Here is a 19059-nt window from a genome sequence, read left to right on the forward strand (position 1 = left end):
GAATGAAATACTAATTTCAATTTCAATTATTTTGGTATTTCGGCACCCGTAGTTTCTATAACATAACAGTGCAGCGTAACAGCGTGCTGTTAAGTTTGAGGACCAGGCTGTTATGCGCAAATTGTAACATATGAAATACGGTAATCAGTAAATTTTATTCGAAAATTCTGAATTGTAGAAAATGCGGCTGTTAGTGCTCTACGGGAGTCAAACCGGCACCGCCCAGGATGTGGCGGAACAGATCTGGCGGGAGTCGCATCAACTGGGCTTCCAAGGACCCGTGCTGCCTTTCGACGAGTACGATATGACCAAACTTATTGAGGAGCGCCTCGTGGTCTTTGTGGTGGCCACTACGGGTGACGGAGTGGAGCCGGATAACATGAAGCTGGCCTGGCGATTTCTCCTGAAGCGCAGCTTACCCGCCCAATCCTTGCAAGGCATGCAGTTCGCGTGCCTTGGACTCGGGGACTCCAGCTATCCGAAGTTTAACTATGCCGCCAAGAAACTGAGCAAGAGACTACAGAATCTGGGAGCAAATAGCGTGTGTCCAGTGGGTCTGTGTGATGATCAGCATGACTACGGGCATTTGGGTGTATCCCTTAGCTGGACAAAGGATTTGTGGACAGCTCTGAAAGGCATCTCTGGTCTTGACGAAAGTAAACTTAGCAACAGCCACCAAACTACTGTAAAGTGGTCAGTAAAGGAGCTGCCTAAGGATTCCCAAATTGCTCCGATGGACAATCTGCTCTGGAGCCAAAAACAAACTGCCCACTCTTTCAAAATTCTGGATAACCAAAGAACAACGGCGGTGGATCACTTTCAGGATGTACGCTTCCTAAGGCTGCAGTGTCAGACTGAAGATCTTAGCTGGGAACCCGGCGATGTACTCGATGTTCAGCCGCAAAACAGCGATGAAGCTGTCCAAACATTCTTCGACCTTATTCGCGAACACAGCCTGAACTTCGATGAGAGCACTATAGTGGAGGTATCCAGTGCACATCAGGATATGCCCCTTCCCATAGCCTATTCCAATCCCTTAAGCCTCCTCCAGGCCGCCAAATTCGTTTGGGACTTGAGTGCTAAGCCACGGCAACGTTTCCTCGAGGTACTAGCACAGAATTGCTGCGATGAAATGGAAAAGGAAAAGCTGCTCGAATTCTCCTCCGCGGAGGGAATTGATGACTTAGTGGCTTATGTGAACAGGCCGCGTCGTAATCTTTTGGAGGTTCTGGAGGATTTCCGGCACGCCACCTCTAGCTTAACTCTGCAACAGCTCTTTGAGATGATGCCACTGATCCAGCCACGCAGTTTTTCCATTGCCTCGGATGTTTCCGCCTTAAGTTTGGACTTGCTGGTGGCCGTTGTGGAGTACAAAACCATAATGCATACTCCACGTCTGGGCTTATGCTCCAACTGGCTGAAGACTTTGAAATCGGGTACTGAGTTGAGCGGAGTTGTCAAAAGAGGAACCATGGTCTGGCCAAAAGACTTAAGTATACCACTTATAATGGTAGGACCTGGCACAGGCATCGCTCCATTCCGTAGCATTATCCAAAACCGATTGTATGCTCAATCAAAAGGTGCCACAATTGGTCCCTTGGTTGTTTTCTTTGGCTGTCGGAACAAAGCTGCCGATTTCCACTTTGGAAATGACTTCTCCACCTGGACCGATGCGAAACAGGTAGAGGCCCATACTGCCTTCTCGAGGGATCAGGATCAGAAGGTCTATGTCCAGCATTTAATCGCCAAGAATGGTGCTCATCTGGCGAGGCTTATAAAAGACCTGAATGCCTATATCTACGTGGCTGGCAACTCCAATAATATGCCAAAGTCTGTCAAAGAGGCCTTTATCGAGATACTAGATGGCGATGCCGATTACGTGGAACTAATGATAAAACAGCGACGATATCAGGAGGAAACCTGGGCGTAACACCGTATTTATTTGCGTATAGTTCCTATTTGTACAGTTTTGGACGGAAATTATATATTTGCACACACTTCTTATGTCGATTTCAAAAGTCTTCCATCAGCTTTTCGGAGGATGTGTGACAAAAGGGACAGTGACCTTTTTGCAGCACTTGCAGCTCAAAGTCCTCCGCATAGAAAAGCTAAAAAGGGTTACTTAATATACGAAATGAAATGATGTGGTTTGTATAACCTTACCAGCAGACATTGAGGACAATAGGTAACCTGAAGATCGGGTAATATATTACGATAGTACACATTCCGCACATTCTTTCCCCTCCGTTTAAGAATCAGCACATGATTGGGATCTATGGCACGCAGGCCATTGCGATCCAAGCTCAAAGGCAATGCACTGGCCACATCCTCGTTAAATGGATCCGAATCCTCGGCGTGCTTTGCAGGAGCCAGCAGCAAGCGCTCCGCCTCGGCATCAGAGATATCCACTTCTGGATAAAATTGTACTAGGGGTAGAATTTCTAAAAAGAGGCATCATCATTATCAGATATCTAAGCTAATAGACAAAATTCCATACCGAAGGAAACGAAAGAGAAAATATAATCCTGCCGGCAAGTGGGACAGCAATTGCTATTCAAATGTTGACTGTAGTTGGAGCACTTGTAACATAGTGGCAAAAGCTCCTCCGGATCATTGAAGCCACTTTTGCAAGCCTTGCTATTTAGAAAATTTAGCTGAAAAGGTACTTCATAAGCATATCATTTGGATGATTAATGTTTTCACATCACTCACATCAATCTGCTCTTGGACTCCAGCTGGTGGCTTCAACGACTGCAGTCTCTTGTTAATAAGAAGGCATAACTTGTTGGCCTGCAAAAACTTAGCTTGCTTGGCCAGAGTGAAGAGAACCGAACTGGAAGATAGGATTTCTGTCGATTCACGTTCTACTTTTGCGATTTGAGCTCTTAACTTACAACATGCTGACACCTTTGGGGACACCTTTGTGCTCCACTTCGTTTAGTATAAAGCGGCTTACGTTAAATAGGCTAACTGGGGAATGTGTGGTGAATGGTTCTTTCATATATGAGTATATGACACTGTAGGCGTAATAAACCTTGGCAACACGTAAATGATTTTTGTACTCCGTAAGGTGGTGATCAACAGGATTTTGTTCTCTATAAAACAAAAGTTTTAGAAATTAAGAAGTGCACTGATTGTAATATTTCACTTACTCCTTGGCGTGATATACATCTAAATGTTGCTTGGCCAGCAGCCAATAAAAGTAGCTCGCATCCAAGTAGCGCTCCTCCACGATGGCCGTATTGCTCAGTTGCTTAAGCAAACGATTGGCTTCCTTGGTGCGTCCTGCCTTTATGTAGGCTGAAAAGTAAAACTTTTATATTAAATAAACATAACAAAAGTTATAAACTCACCCTGATGCGCCTCTATAAACTGATCCGTTTCGGCCAGCCATTGCCCATGCTGGTAGTGCACCGTGGGCAGAAGTTCCGGCAGCGATTCCGCCAAACGAAATGCTTCCGGCCAGTCGCGTACCTCGATGTGCAGTTGCACCACCTGGGCTTCATCGCCCAGCTTCTTGAAAATCTCAGCAGCCAGGGGAAGAGCTTTGAGGGTCTTTAGGTTCTGGGCCACCGATTCCAGGGAATCGCGTTCCGTAAGACTCAGTCGTCGTCCGATATCGTAAAGCCTGTAAGAAGTTAGGTTTATTATAAACGATATGTGTGCAATTTTCTTGATTTCCTTACACATCGGCCCATCCTTGCTCTGCGACAATATCAATGGCCTTCTGATTTTCGCCAGCTGAAAGCAATAGTTCCGCAGCAGCTCGTGGCTCCTTAACCGAATATGCCCATTCCGCTCGCTTGCGTACCAGTTCCTTCTTCTCCTGGTCGGTGCCGTCCTTAATATACTCCTGGGCTAAATCGAACATACGTAGATCTGTGTACATTTCAAGTGCTCTTGAGGACTGGCCGCATTTGAGAAATAGACGAGCTGCCTCCTTGAACTTGCCGGCAAAGGCGCAATTCTCTGCGAGAAGTACCTCCTTAGGAACCGCCGATCGCTGTTGCTGATCTCGTAGCTCACCGATGAGTTTGAGCCACGGAAGATTCCTCACCTTGACGTAGGCATCGCGAGCGATATTTATGTGCAGTGCCTCCAGAGCGGATTGAGCTAATCCCTCCCAGTCGCTGGTGGTCACGCCCAGGCAGGCGACCTGGTAGGCTTCGCTGAAATAAAATATAACATCTTTTATTAGGAGATTCCAAGCAGAATTGGAATATGTCTTACTCAAACAATCCAGCTTCGATGAACTGCCACATGGTGGAACCGAGAGCCAAAGGCGTATTGTGCATAATATTTCCGCGCAGGCAGAAGGCAGTGGCTCCGCAAAGCCCCACCACCACGCCATGCATGTTCTGTGGTGCCCTCGGCGGCAGATTCCCCACGCGAACGCTTAATCCGCCTGTTGTGTGGGTATAGCAGAGCATCGAATCCAGGTGCGTGTTCCAAGTGACGCTGTTTACACCCGTATCCTGGTACAAAATTGTATCGTTGATTACGTCCCGCACAACCAAGCGACCCACATCGTCCACAACTGCGATCTTGCTGCGCTTCGAATTGATATCCAGGCAGCGAACCGCTGACACCGCAGTGGTGATGAGCAGTGGTAGTGAGTTGTTGAGAAAGATTCGGAACACTTGGCCGTTCTTCAAGCCCACCATTAGTCCTTCTCTTCCCACGGGGCCACCGGTGACTTTGATGTATCTTATGAACGAGTCCATGATCCACTCGCGCTGCAGGACACCCATGAAATCCAGACATTGGAGACGCTTCTCCTGGCACAGGACAATGTGACGGCCACAAACAACCAGCAAGCTGCAGTCGAACTTTTGCTGGATCTTCTCGCGCACTTTATAGTGCATGGGTTGATCCTCTCCAGAGCTCAGCTCATAGAGAACCACACGTTCCGGCAACTGAACCGCCAGTCGATTCCGATAAATGGCTATTTTCTGAACTAAATCTCGACACTTGATGCGCACCTTTTGGCCAGAGATCAGGTGCTGAATGATCACGTCGCACATGTTTTCCCGGAAGGCATAGCGCTCGCGGTAGAGGGCATGCACGGTACTAGACGCAATGTTGAAGCAGGCCAGGGTTCCATCTTGACACCCAATGGTGTAGGATTGACCATTGGGATGTAGGGCAACTGTCCAGATCCAGGTGTCAAAGGTATCGCCCAACGTACCCAGCCGAATGCCCTCCCTGGTGAAGAAGTGTAGACCTCCAGTGCAGCCGCCCACCAGGCAGAACTCCCCATTGGGAAAGTACTGCAGGCACAAGGGATCAAAGCCCAGGGTTCGCTCCTTGCCAATCATCTGGCCGCTCAGAGTGTGAAAGGATAGCGTTTGGCTCCAGTCCACCACACCGATGGTGTCCACACTGCCAGGACCGCTGGCCGGACAACATTGGACACTGAAGACGTTGCTGTTGGGCCCACCAGGCCGATCGATTCTCCCCTTCTCCTCGCCCAACTTGTTCCTAATGGATATGGTGCCATTGGCCAGGCCCAGGATCAGGTACTGTCCATCATTGGTCCACGAGCAGCCATTGACACGCGCGGATATCTTGTACTTTTGCACCGCCTTCTGATCAGCCGACCAAAAGGCAAAATCCGACAAGGAGCACGAGGCCAGGTGGTGCGAAACAGGATTGAAGCTCATGCACTGTATGGAGTCACCGTGCCTATGAATGTAAATATATTTTTATATTTATATAAAAAACTAGAATTTATTGCAAGTGTGCTGAGAACTCACGAATACTTGAGCAGTCCCTCAAGCTGAGGTGACCACACGATGACCATTTTATCGGAGGCTCCGCTGGCGAACCGCTTGCCATCCCGCGAGTAGGCCACACAATTGACCGTATCCTTGTGCGCCTTCAAGGTGTTCAGCAAGGAGCCATCGTTTGGATCGTAGATGAGCAACCGATCCCCCGCAGCCACCACCAATTGGCTGCCATCGGGTGCGTAGCACACATTGTGGACACTGGAAAATTGGGTTTTGCAAATACCGTTATGGCGTTATAGCAAGCAACAGGTTGTTGTTTTCCACGAATGAGAAAGCTTTACCTGATCTCATTGTCTTTGCTATTGGGAAACTCTATGCGTTCCAGCCACTTGAGAACACCCCTCATTGTTGCAGAAGTCGAATTGGCTAATCCTGCATAGTTGGTAGAAATTCCTAAATGCAGGTGCGTTGTTTACACACAGATTCCATGGCAACCAACCACAACAAAAGTTGGCGTCTTGGCTGGAGATGGCAGTTTGGCGGGTTTTTCCGTTAGTTTTGGCTTTTAAAACTAGGACTTGACTAATAAACTAGTACTAGTAGTAAAAACAATTTATTTAAAACATAGCCTCATTATCGTTTACCTAATTGTCTAAGTGTACAATATTTAAAAAAAGTTTCTATTACTATCTGAAATGACCGTTATAATTTTTTTTTTCGTGCAAAGTAGTTGGCAACGCGGTAATTGACAGTATGACCAAAGCCAGTGTGCATAAATGCCTAGTTTCGTCAAAACAAAATAAAATAGAATTGTTTTTTATATCAGAACTATTGTTTGTTTTTAAAGGATTTTAGCTACATATACGCTTGAAAATGAACAATTTGGACAGTTCATTGCAGGCGCACAATAAATTGGAGAAGGTATGTCTAGTTGTCATGCTCAAAACCTCCATACTTACCCATTTTCCTCATAGGAAGCCACCAATTTAGCTCTGCTGAAAGATCGAGTGGATAAATACCATGATCTGTCCACGCAAATGTCCAGTATTCTAACAATCTTCGAGAAGCGCCTGGGAAACCTGGAGCAGACCATATTGCCCGTCTACCAGGAGACGGAGCAGCTCCAGAAACGGCAGCAGAGTATGAAAATAAACTCAATGGGATTTCAAAAAAAAAAAACTAATGTGTCACCGCCTCTTTTTTTTTTTAGATCTGGAAGCTACTCTCAATTGTCTGGAAAGCGTCCTGTCCCACTACGATGTCTCCCAAGAGGTCTGCCAGTTGATTCATCAAGGCCCGGTGGAGGGAAACATCTCGGTGTTCCTCGACGCACTAGCCAAACTGCGCGATGCCAACGATTACTTCCGGCACAACAATTCCCAGAGCGTGGAGCTGGAGAATGTCACCAGTTTGTTTAACACCGGCTGCGAAGGCCTGAGTCAGCACTATAGTATGCTCCTCAAGAAGCACAGTGCTCCGCTGAAGCCGGTGGAGTTGCTGGATCTTATCTACATAGAGGACGATTCCAGCGATGAATACACCTCATTCCGGCAGCTTTCGCAAACGACGCGCGAGGAGCTGTACACCATATCGCACTGGTTGGAGCAAAATTTAAGGGAGTACACAAACATCTACGCGACGGAACGGGGCGAAGTGGTTCTCCGATCGCTGCAGCTGCTCAAGGATCACCAAAAGAGCAACAGTTGGGGTCACGAGGCTCTGGTGAGTAAACAGTTCTTTCATATTCTAACTAGTATTAATACATATATATTATGTGGAGAAAAATAGTACGTAGTAGAATATGAATAGCGATGTGTACGATGATGAGCATATGTATGCTTTTCCCATCTCTGATCGTTTCGGTTAACGGTGTCTGTTCGAAAAAGCTTGTGCATGTAAGCATTACATGTCCAATTCGATGACCGCCATTTGCCAGCTTGAATTCGCAAAGAACGCATCATTTTCTGTGTCACAGTATCTAAAAAAAATGGAGAATTCTCGCACGCCCACGAACAAGACCAAAATTACGCTTAATCGCACGCCAACGCTAAAGGAGCGCAGATGGAACACCCTGAAGGTGAACACCTCCAACGTGCGATGCTCTACTCCGATCTTTGGCAACTTCCGTTCGCCCAATCTCTCGCCCATCGAGAATATGGGCACGAAGGGGAAGAGTCCAGTGTCGCCCATGCGGTTCGCTACCTTCAAGAAAGTGCCAACGAAGGTGCATCCCAAGCAGCAGCAGCAGCAGCAGCATCAGCACTGCCATCGCACTCAGCTTAAGCCCCCGCCATTCGTGCTGCCCAAGCCGCAGGAGGAGATCATCGAGCCGGAGCGAGAAATAAAGAGCTGCAGCAGCCCGGATACCTGTTCGGATGACTCGAATATGGAGACCTCACTGGCCTTGGAGTCGCGTCGTCGTTCCATCAAAGCATCGAACCACTCGTACGTGGTTAACCATGCCGCCAATGTGGAACAGATTCTCATGCACATGGGCCTGGAGAACTATGTGACCAATTTCGAAGAGGCTCACATCGATCTGGTGGAACTGGCATCCTTGGAGCGTGCTGATCTTGTTAAAATCGGCCTAAATACCGATGAGGATTGCAACCGTATCATGGATGTGCTCCACACTCTTTAAGTGAATCGCTGGCATGTCCATCTTTTATCATACACTAAGATTTTAAAATGTTTTATGTGAAGAGAAACTTTGTGATTTTAATATATGTGGATAATTAAGTAGGTATTCTAGAATTATTGTAAAAGACCTGGTGTCTTAAAGCTCGTCGTTTTTAGCCTTAAATAATAAACTCTAGTACACTTTAAGAATCTATGTAATTCCTAAAATGTTGCTCCGAAGCTCATTTACAAATTTAAATTTATTTCGTAAGCTAGCAAATTGCATAATACTTTTTGTCAAAAAAAAAAAAAAAAATTGGGGTATAAACGCTTTTGTAAAACACACATTTTTAAAATTAATAAACTCATAAGAATCAAATGCATATTAAAAGGTTACAAAAATAAGAGTTTTTAATTTGCTACCATTTTAGTACCTTAATTATTCCGAAGAAACATTAATGCAATGGCAATTAACAATTCAAATTAATGTTTTTAAAATGTTTTCTTGCAGAGACCGCGACACAGTGGACGCCAAACGGAGCCAAAAAAGACAACCTCCGCTCGTCTTCAGCAAATGTGAGAAATATTACTTAATTTCCAAGTTTTCGTATATGATATATTTAATTTATTCTGCATAGATTCGAAAAGAAGGCGAACAAGTTATATTTACGCGCGACGCAGACGATTGAGCAGTCCACAGGGTTCTCCATTAAGAAGGCATCATCGCACAGCGACCACCTGACCTCCGAGGATTTGATGGATGGCGATCAGGAACTGGACAAGTATCTGGTCATGTTGCTGGGACTGCAGCGGTTACTTAACTGGGAGCGAGCCATCATGATCGACATTATTCCCCAGTCGAAACACAACGAGGTATTCGCCACCTTGGCCTATAATGCCATCGATCTGGTGGTTAAGGACGCTGAGGCCATTACGCAACGCATCCTGCGCTGCATTTCCCGCAAGGAGTGGACCTCGGCGTTGGGAATATTCTCCGCCCTAAAGCGGGTTATACTGCTGCAGCCGGATATTGACCGCACATACGATCCTGCGCAAAGGGAACAGTTGAAAAAAGTACTAAAAAAGTTGCAGCACACCGGTGCCAAGGCATTGGAGCATTTCCTGGACGTAGTCAAGGGCGAATCGAGCACCAATATTGTGGGCCAAAGCAATGTTCCAAAGGATGCCACCGTGCACGAGCTGACCTCCAATACGATCTGGTTTATTGAGCACTTGTACGATCATTTCGATGTTATTGGTTCCATTTTGGCACAGGATGTCCTGTACTCCACGCAATTGGACACCATTTTGATGAAGAAGGCGCTGCCAGTCGAGGAACGCAATAAGGCGCTCTTGGCGATTTACATAAGTGAGTGGCAACAAGATCAATTGTGCGAACATTTTTAAACCACTATCTATATTTTGCAGAGAAAGCTTTGGCCGAACTGAATCTTTCCATAATGAACAAGTGCGAGCAGTACAATGACCAGGCCACCAAGCACCTCTTCCGACTAAATAACATTCACTATATCCTCAAGTCGCTGCAACGCTCCAATCTTATTGATTTGGTCACCTTGGCTGAGCCTGAGTGCGAACATAGCTACATGGAGATGATACGTGAACTGAAGGCTAGCTATCAAAAGACCTGGTCCAAGATGCTGGTCGGCATCTATTCCTTGGATGAACTGCCCAAACCAGTGGCCGGCAAGGTCAAGGATAAGGATCGCAGTGTGCTCAAAGAGAGATTTTCTGTAGGTTTTTATTTTTAAAATAAGCTAAACTTTCTTGATTTAAAAAAAAACATCCTCTATAATTTCCAGAACTTCAATAAGGACTTTGAGGAGGCATGCAAAATCCAGCGGGGCATCTCCATACCCGATGTGATCCTGCGAGAAGGCATCAAACGTGATAATGTGGAGCACATACTGCCCATCTACAATAGATTCTACGAAATGTAAGCGTATATAGGGTTTATCAGCTTATACCTAACCATCTTGTATCATTTTTAGTTACTCTGGAGTGCATTTTAGTAAGAATCCCGACAAATACGTCAAGTACAGACAGCACGAGATCAACGCTATGCTGAGCAAGCTCTTTGATGATTCGGCTTAGATGTTAAATGCAGGCCAGGCTTTAAGTGCATTCCTTGTAAGTTCGTTGGGGGGCTTTAATTCAAACTCAATAAATATCGTTTTAAAAAAAGTACAATACAAGACTATAGCCTACAAATATTAAATGCCAAGTGAAATGAAGACGCCACGCATACATACGTCCTAGTAAAGGAAGTTAGTGGATGGTGCTTCGGGGCGGCCACAGGCGCCGTAGTAGTTGACGTTCACCGTCTGGTTCGCCCTGCAGTTTTCGATCTCCAGGAAGCAGTCGTTCAGATACGTTTTATTGTCGCTGCCGCAAACAGGCTCGAATTCCCTGGGACAGATGCGGGCACATCCTTTAAGCTGAAAGGCGGCAAGGCAGCGCTTCAGTGGCACCACGAAAACATGCTTGCCACAATTCTCCTTGCGCATGTGGCACTCGGACTTGTACAAGTTGTTGTCCGATCCGCAGACGAAACTTGGCGGCTGGGCATCACAATCCGATTCGCAGTCGGCGGTTAAAGCGCAATTCTTTAGCGAAACGGGCACCACACGCAGATCGCAAGTGCGCCGCTTGAACTCGCACATGGAGGCGAAGGTGTTGCCATCCGAGCCGCACACTGGCTGCTGTTCCAGATCCGCCCGAGTACAGGCATCCCCGCAATCCTTGGTGGGCGAATTGAGATCCGTGCAGGGACCAATGTGGGCCAGATTCACGCCGCGTCTGAAAAGAAGTTGAAGAGCTAGATCCATGTCCTATGGATGATCCTATCATGGATACTCACAGGCAGGTGGCGTGGGCCAGTTCGCACTCATTGTTATAAGTCTTGGCGTCCGTGCCGCAGAGCTTGTCATTTCGCTTCGAGCTGAAGATGGAACCGAACAAGCTATTGAAGTCCTTGCAAGGAGGCAGCTGTTTGCAGCGGGTCAGTCGATTCTTGCACTTGTCCATGCTCACTTTTTGAATGGACTTGCGCTGTGGACTGAAAGATAAAATTTTAGTCTGGTTATATTCCATTTTTATCTCATCCAAACTCACCCGCAATTGAGCATTTTGAGTTCACACAGCGAAGAGTATATGTTGCCATCACTGCCGCACACGTACTGCGACGAGGAATCCGTATCCGATTTGGGACACTCCGTGGGACAGGCATCGGAGGCTCCGTGCCTCTCCTGCGACATGCAGTAGGATAAGGGAACCTCAAAGACGTGCTTGCCGCAATTGGAAGAGCGCATCTTGCACGGACTGGCATACAGTCTGCCATCTGATCCGCAAGTGGGCCTCGCCACACGCCAGCAGGATTCCCTGCACATTCGTGTGGACTGACAGTGCTTCCGGCTGGTTTTCACCACACCCTGTCCACACGTCTTCAGCTTCATCTCGCACGTGGAGTTGTATACATTGCCATCCGATGAGCAAACTGGTCCATCCTTCGGCGCACTGTTGCAGTCAACCGGACAGGACTCACGCACGGCACTCGTGTTGCTGCAGGGACCCACATGCGATAGCTTCACTGCAGCCAATCCCACGCGACACGATTGCACCCTCAGCATGCAGCGATTCAGATAGGTCCTTCCGTCTGTACCACACACTGGATCCTTCTCCGTGCTGCAGCGGTGCTTGCAGTCCGAACCCTTCGACCTCTCGCAGCCATCCCGCACGTCCTTGATCAGCGACACTCCACTGCGGGAGCAAGTCTTCTTGCGCAGCTCGCAGATATTCGCATAGATCAGACCATCGCTGCCGCACACGGGCTCAGCTCCCACGGTGATGCTCGGTGGACAGGATCGAGGACAGTTGCCGGTGCCGGTGTTACTAGCCCTATTCCGTCTGCCCATCTGTGACAGCTGCTGTTGCTCCGTCTCCTCGCGCAGCAGCGACTCCAAGGCAGCTGCCGCCGCTCCGGGTGCCTGCATCAATGTGGACGACAGCTCCGGTCGCGCATCCTGACGATAGTTGATCAGCAATGAGTTGGGCGCCGCATCTGCACTGCGATAGCGGATAACTGGCGCCTGCGCCGGCAGCCGGATAATCTTGATGGGTGAGTCTGTCACAGCGCCTGTGGATGGAAATGATTTTAGAATTTAATTGGTTTCTATCTAGAAACTTAATTCTAAACATTTAAAGCAAGACAGTAGTTCCTCCTCCTCTGTTATATGAACTTATTAAACAAAGCTTAGTAATAATTACTACTTCCCCGCACGTAATGACCGGTTGTCCATCGAATTTTCCCAGGGTAACTCTGTTTCGAGACCGCCAAATGAAACTTTCCCTTCGCATTTTCCACAGCTCTTTAGCGGTGGCATGCGGAAGAGTCAACTGTGGGCATACAAATGTCAGATTAGCCGCACGATCATAGGGCATTTTGCGCAGTTGTGACCCACTGTGTCCATGCCGCCACCCGCCGACACTCCCCCGCATCCGAGACCAGTCTCTGATTCTGGAGTGATCGCATGACCGACTCAAGTAACCAGCCATTAACTTGAATAATTCTTTCCCTTTTTACTAACGGCAACGGCAAATGTTACCCGTCTTCAAATCTCGATTCCAAGTAAAACGACACAATGGCATTTATGTTTTGGCTGTGGTTTGAGCACAGCTAATACACTCGCTTCGTTCATACGGACTATCAGCGACCTCCATCTATAATTGTTCATGCTAATCCCCTCCAGAAATCGTAAGCTTAATCTGTGCTAAAAACTGCAAGTGAAATTTCCACACTAATTGCCTCCGGCGCCGAACATTTCTGTTGTCTTTGGTCGGATGTGGAACTGCTGGTTTAGTTTGGGTTGATTTGTCCATTTTTCTTATTTTTTTTTTTTTTTTTGTTTGCAAAGAAAGCTGTGAGAGCCGCCTCCGGAGGAAGCACTCAACTTAGTTAAAGATATACGAACGTAAATAGACATACCCAACAGCAGTAGAAAATCTATTAGCGCTCTTTGAGGCTGCCACACGATGGTTTGGCTGCGATAATTGAACCCACGTTCATTATTCCAATTTGCTGCTGCCGGCCATAAAGATGGAAATTTCAACATCCAGCCAGCCAGCCAGTCAGTCAGTCGAGCAGACGCATTCTCAGCTTAATGGACTCGGATGCTTCTCTGGCTGGATGCGAGTCCGAATCTGAATCGGAGGCATCGGCATCCAGAGGAGCCATTAAGCGCGGAGAAAATTAAGCGGCGTTAGGAATTAATGCACATGTAAACGATCCGCTGGAATGGTCAGAGGCAAAAGCCGAGACCACAGCCAATCTCATTCAGCATTGCAGCAATGCGACCTCAACCGCCCCACCCACTCTCACCAATCCTGCACTGGCAGAAAAGTGTGGTACTAGTCCTGGGATAAACTCAGAATCAAATCACTCATGCAAACTAATGGTACAAACTTATACAACACCATACACCATACTATTTTGCATTTTAAATACACCTCTGATTTACTGATTTCCTTTTGTTCATATGTTCTGCTGATTTCTCCCAGTGCAGGTGCATTTTCCTGGCCTCCAGCGAATTGCTGGCAGGCTCCTGCCTATCGGATGCCATCAATTGCAAAAAAAAAAGGCGAGAGAAATAATAAAAGCAGCCACCGTATAATTTTCAAAAGTGGAAAAATCCAGCAACCAACGCACTGCACTGCTGGGCAGGGACTTTTGCATGATATATACTGGGTATGTACATATATATATGTACATATGTACATACATATCTATATATGCACATGGAGCACACCATGTGCACTCGGTTTGCTCCGGTTTGGTGTGGCACAGTGGCGAGCAGCGACATGACCAAGCCCATAGATGAATGAATCACGGCGCCACTGATTGGGGCCATTAAAACATATATGTACATATGTACATATATATGTGTATATGCATGCGAGCATATATCACAGCATCCAAAACTAATTGATCTTTCACCCATCAATCTCCGATGAAGTGCGGTTATCAATTAGCCAAACGATCGCGCTTACAAGTCAAATAAATCATTTCGCTTCGGGTCAACTTTAAACGATGTAACCCCCCCAATTGACCCCCAACCCTTTCCAGCTCGCTGCCACTGTGCGGTCAGCTTGATTTTCCCCCCCCCCCATGAGCTAGCGATTCGCCCCTCTTCCACCAGCCCCCCCCCCCCCCTACGTTTTCAGGCCCCCGGCTTCTGTTTGGCCCCTTCGTGCTTTTAATGAATTTATACGAATGTTGGACAAATTGTGCACGAAAATATTTACGAGCATGTTGTGCGTCGAGGAGTGAGTGCCTCAAACTGGGGAGTTCGTGGTCTAGGGGGCGGTGGGGGGAGAGGTGTTGGGGCATTGGAAGCTTCGCGCTCGTGTATGTGTGCCAGTTTACATTCACTTTGTGCGGAGTAGTACCTTAGAAATGGATAGTTGAATAGCTGCTGCGACGGCCTTTCTACCACCGCACAGCTGTAGGTCTTAGATCCGGACCCCGATTCACCTTCTCCGTTTCAACACCCGGAGAAATTAGGCGGTAATTGAGACGGCACTCACTGGGACTTGTCCAGTCTGTCTGCAACTTTCATTTAGCTCAAGATCAGTTGCCGTTTTCCGCTGAAGAACTCGGGTTTCCCTAGAACTCTGTCCGCAGTTTTAACTGCAACTCAATAACGATGTGATAGTTAGGAGAAAGTACATTTAGCAAGAGGAAAACTAATACCCTTTGAAACTTGTATTAGGCCCTTTTAAATGTAATGTTAACTAATCTGGATTTAAATAGAGCATTCTTTACTTTAGCAATGGCTTAAGAGTTCCATAGTCAGTTTTCTCTTTTATGATTATATTGGACTTAATGCTCTGCTTAAGGAACCTAGTTTTATCTTAATCTGATTTTAATTTAGTTAGGAGGAACTTTGCTGAATCTGAATCAACGTATACTTCTTTAGCTGATTCATTTCTTGAGGCAATTAAACAATTTGAATAGTGAGAATGCCAGGAAAGAGATTCGAATGATCTAAGACTACTTCCTGTGACTTTCTACTCAACGTGTAGCACCAATTTTGGGATTTCTCGCAGTGTACGACTTACCACTGGTGGTTGACGCAAATGCCGCCAACGTGAACATGGCCAAGAGTGCGCCAAACAGCTGTCGCTGGCTCTTGGTGCCGCCAAAGCTGAGGCCCAGACTGGGGCTGTGGTTATGGCTGCATCTGGCGATCTGGCTTGGAGTCTGGCCAAGTCCGTGGGCCTGTGTTTGGGTGGCGTTTGGGGCGGGGGGCTGCAGATGCAGATGCAGATGCTGTTTGTGGTGCATTTTCGCTGGCTGTCTGCTGCACTTTTCCTATTAGACGCTTGATGATTTGTTGTTGCCGCTCGGATCGGATGCGTGCGTGATGTGAGACTGAGGCGTGCGGCGCTTTCGCTCGTTAACAATTGAAATTGAAATAGTAGCAAACTTTTATGCGGCTGCGGCTCACGGTGGATGAAAGTTTTTTTTTCTCTTCCTCGGTCGATCTACCAGGGAGATAGAGATATAGTGGTGCTATATAGTATATGGACTATATAACTGCTCGTAATGGCGCTTAAGCTGTTCGAATTAACGGTAATCTTGCGGTCATTTGGGCCTGGCCTGCTCTTCTTCTTCTTCTTCCTGCTCTTCTTGTTAACCGATGTCGTTGTGTTGCCTTCTCTCTCTCTCTCTTTAGCGCCCTTTTACGAGTTCATTCGTTTGCCTATCAACATCAAGCTCCCGTGTCTTACGCTGTCTTCTGTCTCTTTCGCTTTTCCCTTTGCCTGCCGGGCACTTGACCTTTTCACACAATCGCACAATGGAGCATAATTTCTTTTTTATCGCCTTGGCTTTATGGCTTTTTCTTGATGTTTTGTGGATTTTTGCACGGCCCGCCTTTAATTTGATTTCAATTACTGGTTCTGGTAAGGCTTTATTTTCCTTTTATTTGCTTTTTATAACGTTTTTCTTTTTTTTTTCGTTTCTATTATGCGCACAAAACAATTCGCTTTTGTCCGTTACTCTTTTGTCGTTTGAATTTGACTTTGATGCGCGCTCTTCGAGTTTCGATTCGCATATGAAAAATGATCTGTCTTTCGGATTTCGATGCTGCTGCTACTGTTCTGCCTCGGCCGATGCCTCCGCTGACGCCTACTGCGACGCCGACTGCGACTGCAACTGCGGCGATTGCATTTCGTATTTCATTTCTTCTTTTTTATTGTTCTCGAATGAATGAATGAATGAATGGGCACTAACACACTCGCGCTCGCATCCGATTTGTACAATTCGTATTGTCGTCTTTGCCTCTGTTTCTTTTTTCGCCTTTTTAACTTTTTTCTTAGGCCTTTGTTTAGTGCGCTCTAGAGTCGCTCTGAAATCTCGGAAAGCTTGGGCTCCAAATGCGACTGGAAGGTTTGACAATGCGCCGACGAATGGCAAAAAATTTGCAATGAAAAGAAATTTATATGGGTGAAAGGCAGCGCAGTCGGCGACGGCAGAGCAGAGCATCCAGCGCTGTTGTTGTTGCAGCTACACTCGAAACAATTCACTCATCTTTTGAATACTAAATCAAGAGTATTTCCAGTTAGGACAAAAAGCACCGCTTTCTTTAAGTTTTTAAAGTTGAAAAACAATGAAAAAATAAAAATATATATGAATAATAATAAAAAAGTTATAATGTACAATAACAGCAATGGTGGATTGTAAAAGGATACAATTCAAAGATATGCATGTCTGTGCAGTTTCAAACTTTCAAAATGTAACATATATTGAGAGCAGTAAAGAGAGCAAGTAAATTTAAGTTAAAAATGTAGTCTAGTCTTGATCTTTTTGAATAGACCTATATTTCTTTTTAAACTTTAACGGTTTACTACCACAAGTTTTTCGAGTGCATTGTTGGGTGCCGGGGCATATTGATTAAATGGAGTTGTTGGTATTTAAAATAACAACTTGGTCATGTCTGCCTGGCCTAATCGGTTTTGCGTACAAATTTAATTTGCCAAAAGTGGCAGCAAAATGCAGCCAAAAAGGCGCGCCGCATTTGAAATTATAACTCACACACTCGATTCGATTCGATACGATACGATTCGATCGGATCAGATGCATCCACATCCACGTCCGTGCTCCCCCAACATCTCCGATGCCCAAACCCAAGCCATACCATCCCACATCCAATATACAATATTCACGATCCGAGTCCACGATTCAGTTGCAGTGGCATTGGCATTGGCAGTTGCAGTTGCAGTAGAAAGTGCAGCCTGGAAGCTGTGTTTATAGACTTGTAGACTTTAAAGCCATAAATTTTACGCCTCAGCGGCCGTTGCGAATAAGGGTCACACACACATAGCCTACTATCACCTTGCACAGTGTCCTGATGCCAATTTAAGGTGCATGTTTACTAATGCATTCACACAAAAATATTTGATTTTGGCATAGTTTAGCTATTAGAGCTTAGACCTTATCTAATTGTCTTAGGTATTATATATTTGATATAATAATATTTTAGTTAAGTAATTCTAGCTTATGTTAAAAGGAATACAAAGTAATGCTACCCAAATAAATAACTTGCTAGTAACATAAAAAATGAAGTTATATTTTAAACTATAAATAGTAAGTAAATAAATGTTCTTAAGCAAAACATAATCCTTAATCTTTCATGGTTCGGGACATATGAGCTTTAAGTTAATATTCAATCTTTTTAAGAATTTTAATGTTGCTTTTTTTTCTTACGAGTACTTTCCCTTAAAACTTTGTGCAATAAATCATCATTTTTGGGAAATGCGTTGTGGGTGCTTAAATTCCACATGTTTTGGAACCACTGTGCGCTGGCGGTGGGTGGAGGAAGGTGAAGAAGCAGATCATTGGCGGCGGAGTCGCGTGCATTAAAGAAAATTGAGTGGAGGTGGAGGTGGAAGTGGCCGTCGCATGGGAAAAGAGGTCAGTAAGTGAATGTTTACAGTTAGCTTTTTGGGCAGATCAGAGAGAGCCAGGTCCAAAACAAAACCAAACAAAACAAAACAAAACATAATGCCGAGCCGATCTCAGCTCGACGGAAAAAGCCAAACTGCATATGACAGGCGTGACTCGGCTTTAAGCGCCAGTGCCCAGAACTAATACCCCAAACACGACGAGCTGCAGATCCCATAGAAATGAGGGGGACAAACCGCAGGAAAAGACCGCCAAAAAAAAAAAAAATAAATAAGAAACTGAAAACAGAAGAGCAAAATTTAATTAAAAGAAAGCCAGGCTGGCGCGGAGACGTAAAAACCTTTTGGCAGCCGTGCAGTTTCTTTTTTGGCCAAATATTTGACGGCGCTCGCCTGCGGTTGCCAATAAAAATGGAAAGTGAAAATTGCGGCTGCAGTGGCAGTGCATATTAAAAAATAGAAAGATAGAAACAGCCGTTTGTGTGCGAAAAGATGGCCATAATAAACGATAGAAGGCCAAAGCCACGCACCAGTTCTGCGGGTTTTCTTTCCATCTAATCACTGTTTTTTTTTTTTTCCCGATCGCCAACCAAAACCAGTGCGAGTATTATATAAATAATGCCCGGCATGCTGGATCGGCCGATAAACGGCGGAAATTATATGGCAAGGGGAGAGTTCGCGCCTCTGCAGGAAAAATACGTACATACAAAGTATATCCTCAAAAGGAAAG

At 45.9% G+C, this 19059-nt stretch overlaps 5 protein-coding genes across 7 annotated transcripts; 3 read left to right on the forward strand and 2 right to left on the reverse strand.

The window, feature by feature from the left end:
* Positions 1-95: 95 nt before the first annotated feature.
* Positions 96-1996, forward strand: CG13667 (uncharacterized protein). Of its 2 annotated transcripts, NM_168274.2 has the most exons (2): positions 96-123; positions 179-1996. In NM_168274.2, exon 2 carries the CDS (start codon positions 182-184, stop codon positions 1928-1930), a length of 1749 nt encoding a protein of 582 aa, NP_729378.1. In that variant the 5' UTR covers positions 96-123; positions 179-181; the 3' UTR covers positions 1931-1996. The 2 variants fall into 2 exon arrangements, with proteins under 2 accessions (NP_729378.1, NP_648220.1); NM_139963.2 differs by having other exon boundaries at positions 117-1996.
* Positions 1910-7467, reverse strand: Oseg1 (Outer segment 1). 2 transcript variants are annotated; one of them, NM_001300053.1, is made up of 12 exons: positions 6689-7467; positions 6071-6509; positions 5757-5987; positions 4231-5685; positions 3687-4169; positions 3354-3628; positions 3153-3300; positions 2895-3095; positions 2713-2833; positions 2498-2654; positions 2164-2441; positions 1910-2108 (listed from the first exon to the last, which is right to left on the reverse strand). In NM_001300053.1, the coding sequence occupies exons 2-12, from the start codon at positions 6133-6135 to the stop codon at positions 2013-2015; spliced, it is 3510 nt and encodes a 1169-aa protein (NP_001286982.1). In that variant the 5' UTR covers positions 6136-6509; positions 6689-7467; the 3' UTR covers positions 1910-2012. The 2 variants fall into 2 exon arrangements, with proteins under 2 accessions (NP_001286982.1, NP_648221.3); NM_139964.3 differs by lacking the exon at positions 6689-7467 and having other exon boundaries at positions 6071-6236.
* Positions 6493-10552, forward strand: Exo70 (Exocyst 70). Its single transcript, NM_139965.3, has 8 exons — positions 6493-6650; positions 6704-6869; positions 6940-7451; positions 8860-8924; positions 8987-9717; positions 9777-10099; positions 10169-10302; positions 10358-10552. The coding sequence occupies exons 1-8, from the start codon at positions 6603-6605 to the stop codon at positions 10458-10460; spliced, it is 2082 nt and encodes a 693-aa protein (NP_648222.3). The 5' UTR covers positions 6493-6602; the 3' UTR covers positions 10461-10552.
* mtrm (matrimony) lies at positions 7654-8745 on the forward strand. The gene has a single exon (NM_139966.3). It carries the CDS (start codon positions 7717-7719, stop codon positions 8368-8370), a length of 654 nt encoding a protein of 217 aa, NP_648223.1. The 5' UTR covers positions 7654-7716; the 3' UTR covers positions 8371-8745.
* CG32354 (uncharacterized protein) lies at positions 10499-16847 on the reverse strand. The gene is made up of 4 exons (NM_168275.2): positions 15483-16847; positions 11481-12501; positions 11227-11424; positions 10499-11165 (listed from the first exon to the last, which is right to left on the reverse strand). The coding sequence occupies exons 1-4, from the start codon at positions 15706-15708 to the stop codon at positions 10622-10624; spliced, it is 1989 nt and encodes a 662-aa protein (NP_729380.1). The 5' UTR covers positions 15709-16847; the 3' UTR covers positions 10499-10621.
* Between the last annotated feature and the right edge of the window lie 2212 nt (positions 16848-19059).

Source organism: Drosophila melanogaster, chromosome 3L (genome assembly GCF_000001215.4).
Source record: "Drosophila melanogaster chromosome 3L".
In the NCBI taxonomy this organism is placed as follows: Eukaryota; Metazoa; Arthropoda; class Insecta; order Diptera; family Drosophilidae; genus Drosophila; species Drosophila melanogaster.

What these genes read in the sequence shown, in the direction of transcription:
- CG13667 (NM_168274.2), top strand. Translation starts at nt 182, where the DNA reads ATGCGGCTGTTAGTGCTCTACGGGAGTCAAACCGGCACCGCCCAGGAT.
- Oseg1 (NM_001300053.1), bottom strand. Translation starts at nt 6,135, where the DNA reads ATGAGGGGTGTTCTCAAGTGGCTGGAACGCATAGAGTTTCCCAATAGC. An exon ending in ATCGAAGCTGGATTGTTTGA is followed by an intron (nt 4,170 to 4,230) that starts GTAAGACATATT and finishes ATTTTATTTCAG; the next exon opens with CGAAGCCTACCAGGTCGCCT. An exon ending in GTTTATAGAGGCGCATCAGG is followed by an intron (nt 3,301 to 3,353) that starts GTGAGTTTATAA and finishes TTTACTTTTCAG; the next exon opens with CCTACATAAAGGCAGGACGC.
- Exo70 (NM_139965.3), top strand. Translation starts at nt 6,603, where the DNA reads ATGAACAATTTGGACAGTTCATTGCAGGCGCACAATAAATTGGAGAAG. An exon ending in GCTCTTGGCGATTTACATAA is followed by an intron (nt 9,718 to 9,776) that starts GTGAGTGGCAAC and finishes TATATTTTGCAG; the next exon opens with AGAAAGCTTTGGCCGAACTG. An exon ending in TGCTCAAAGAGAGATTTTCT is followed by an intron (nt 10,100 to 10,168) that starts GTAGGTTTTTAT and finishes TATAATTTCCAG; the next exon opens with AACTTCAATAAGGACTTTGA.
- mtrm (NM_139966.3), top strand. Translation starts at nt 7,717, where the DNA reads ATGGAGAATTCTCGCACGCCCACGAACAAGACCAAAATTACGCTTAAT.
- CG32354 (NM_168275.2), bottom strand. Translation starts at nt 15,708, where the DNA reads ATGCACCACAAACAGCATCTGCATCTGCATCTGCAGCCCCCCGCCCCA. An exon ending in ATTTGCGTCAACCACCAGTG is followed by an intron (nt 12,502 to 15,482) that starts GTAAGTCGTACA and finishes TTCCATCCACAG; the next exon opens with GCGCTGTGACAGACTCACCC. An exon ending in CTCAAAATGCTCAATTGCGG is followed by an intron (nt 11,425 to 11,480) that starts GTGAGTTTGGAT and finishes TTTATCTTTCAG; the next exon opens with TCCACAGCGCAAGTCCATTC.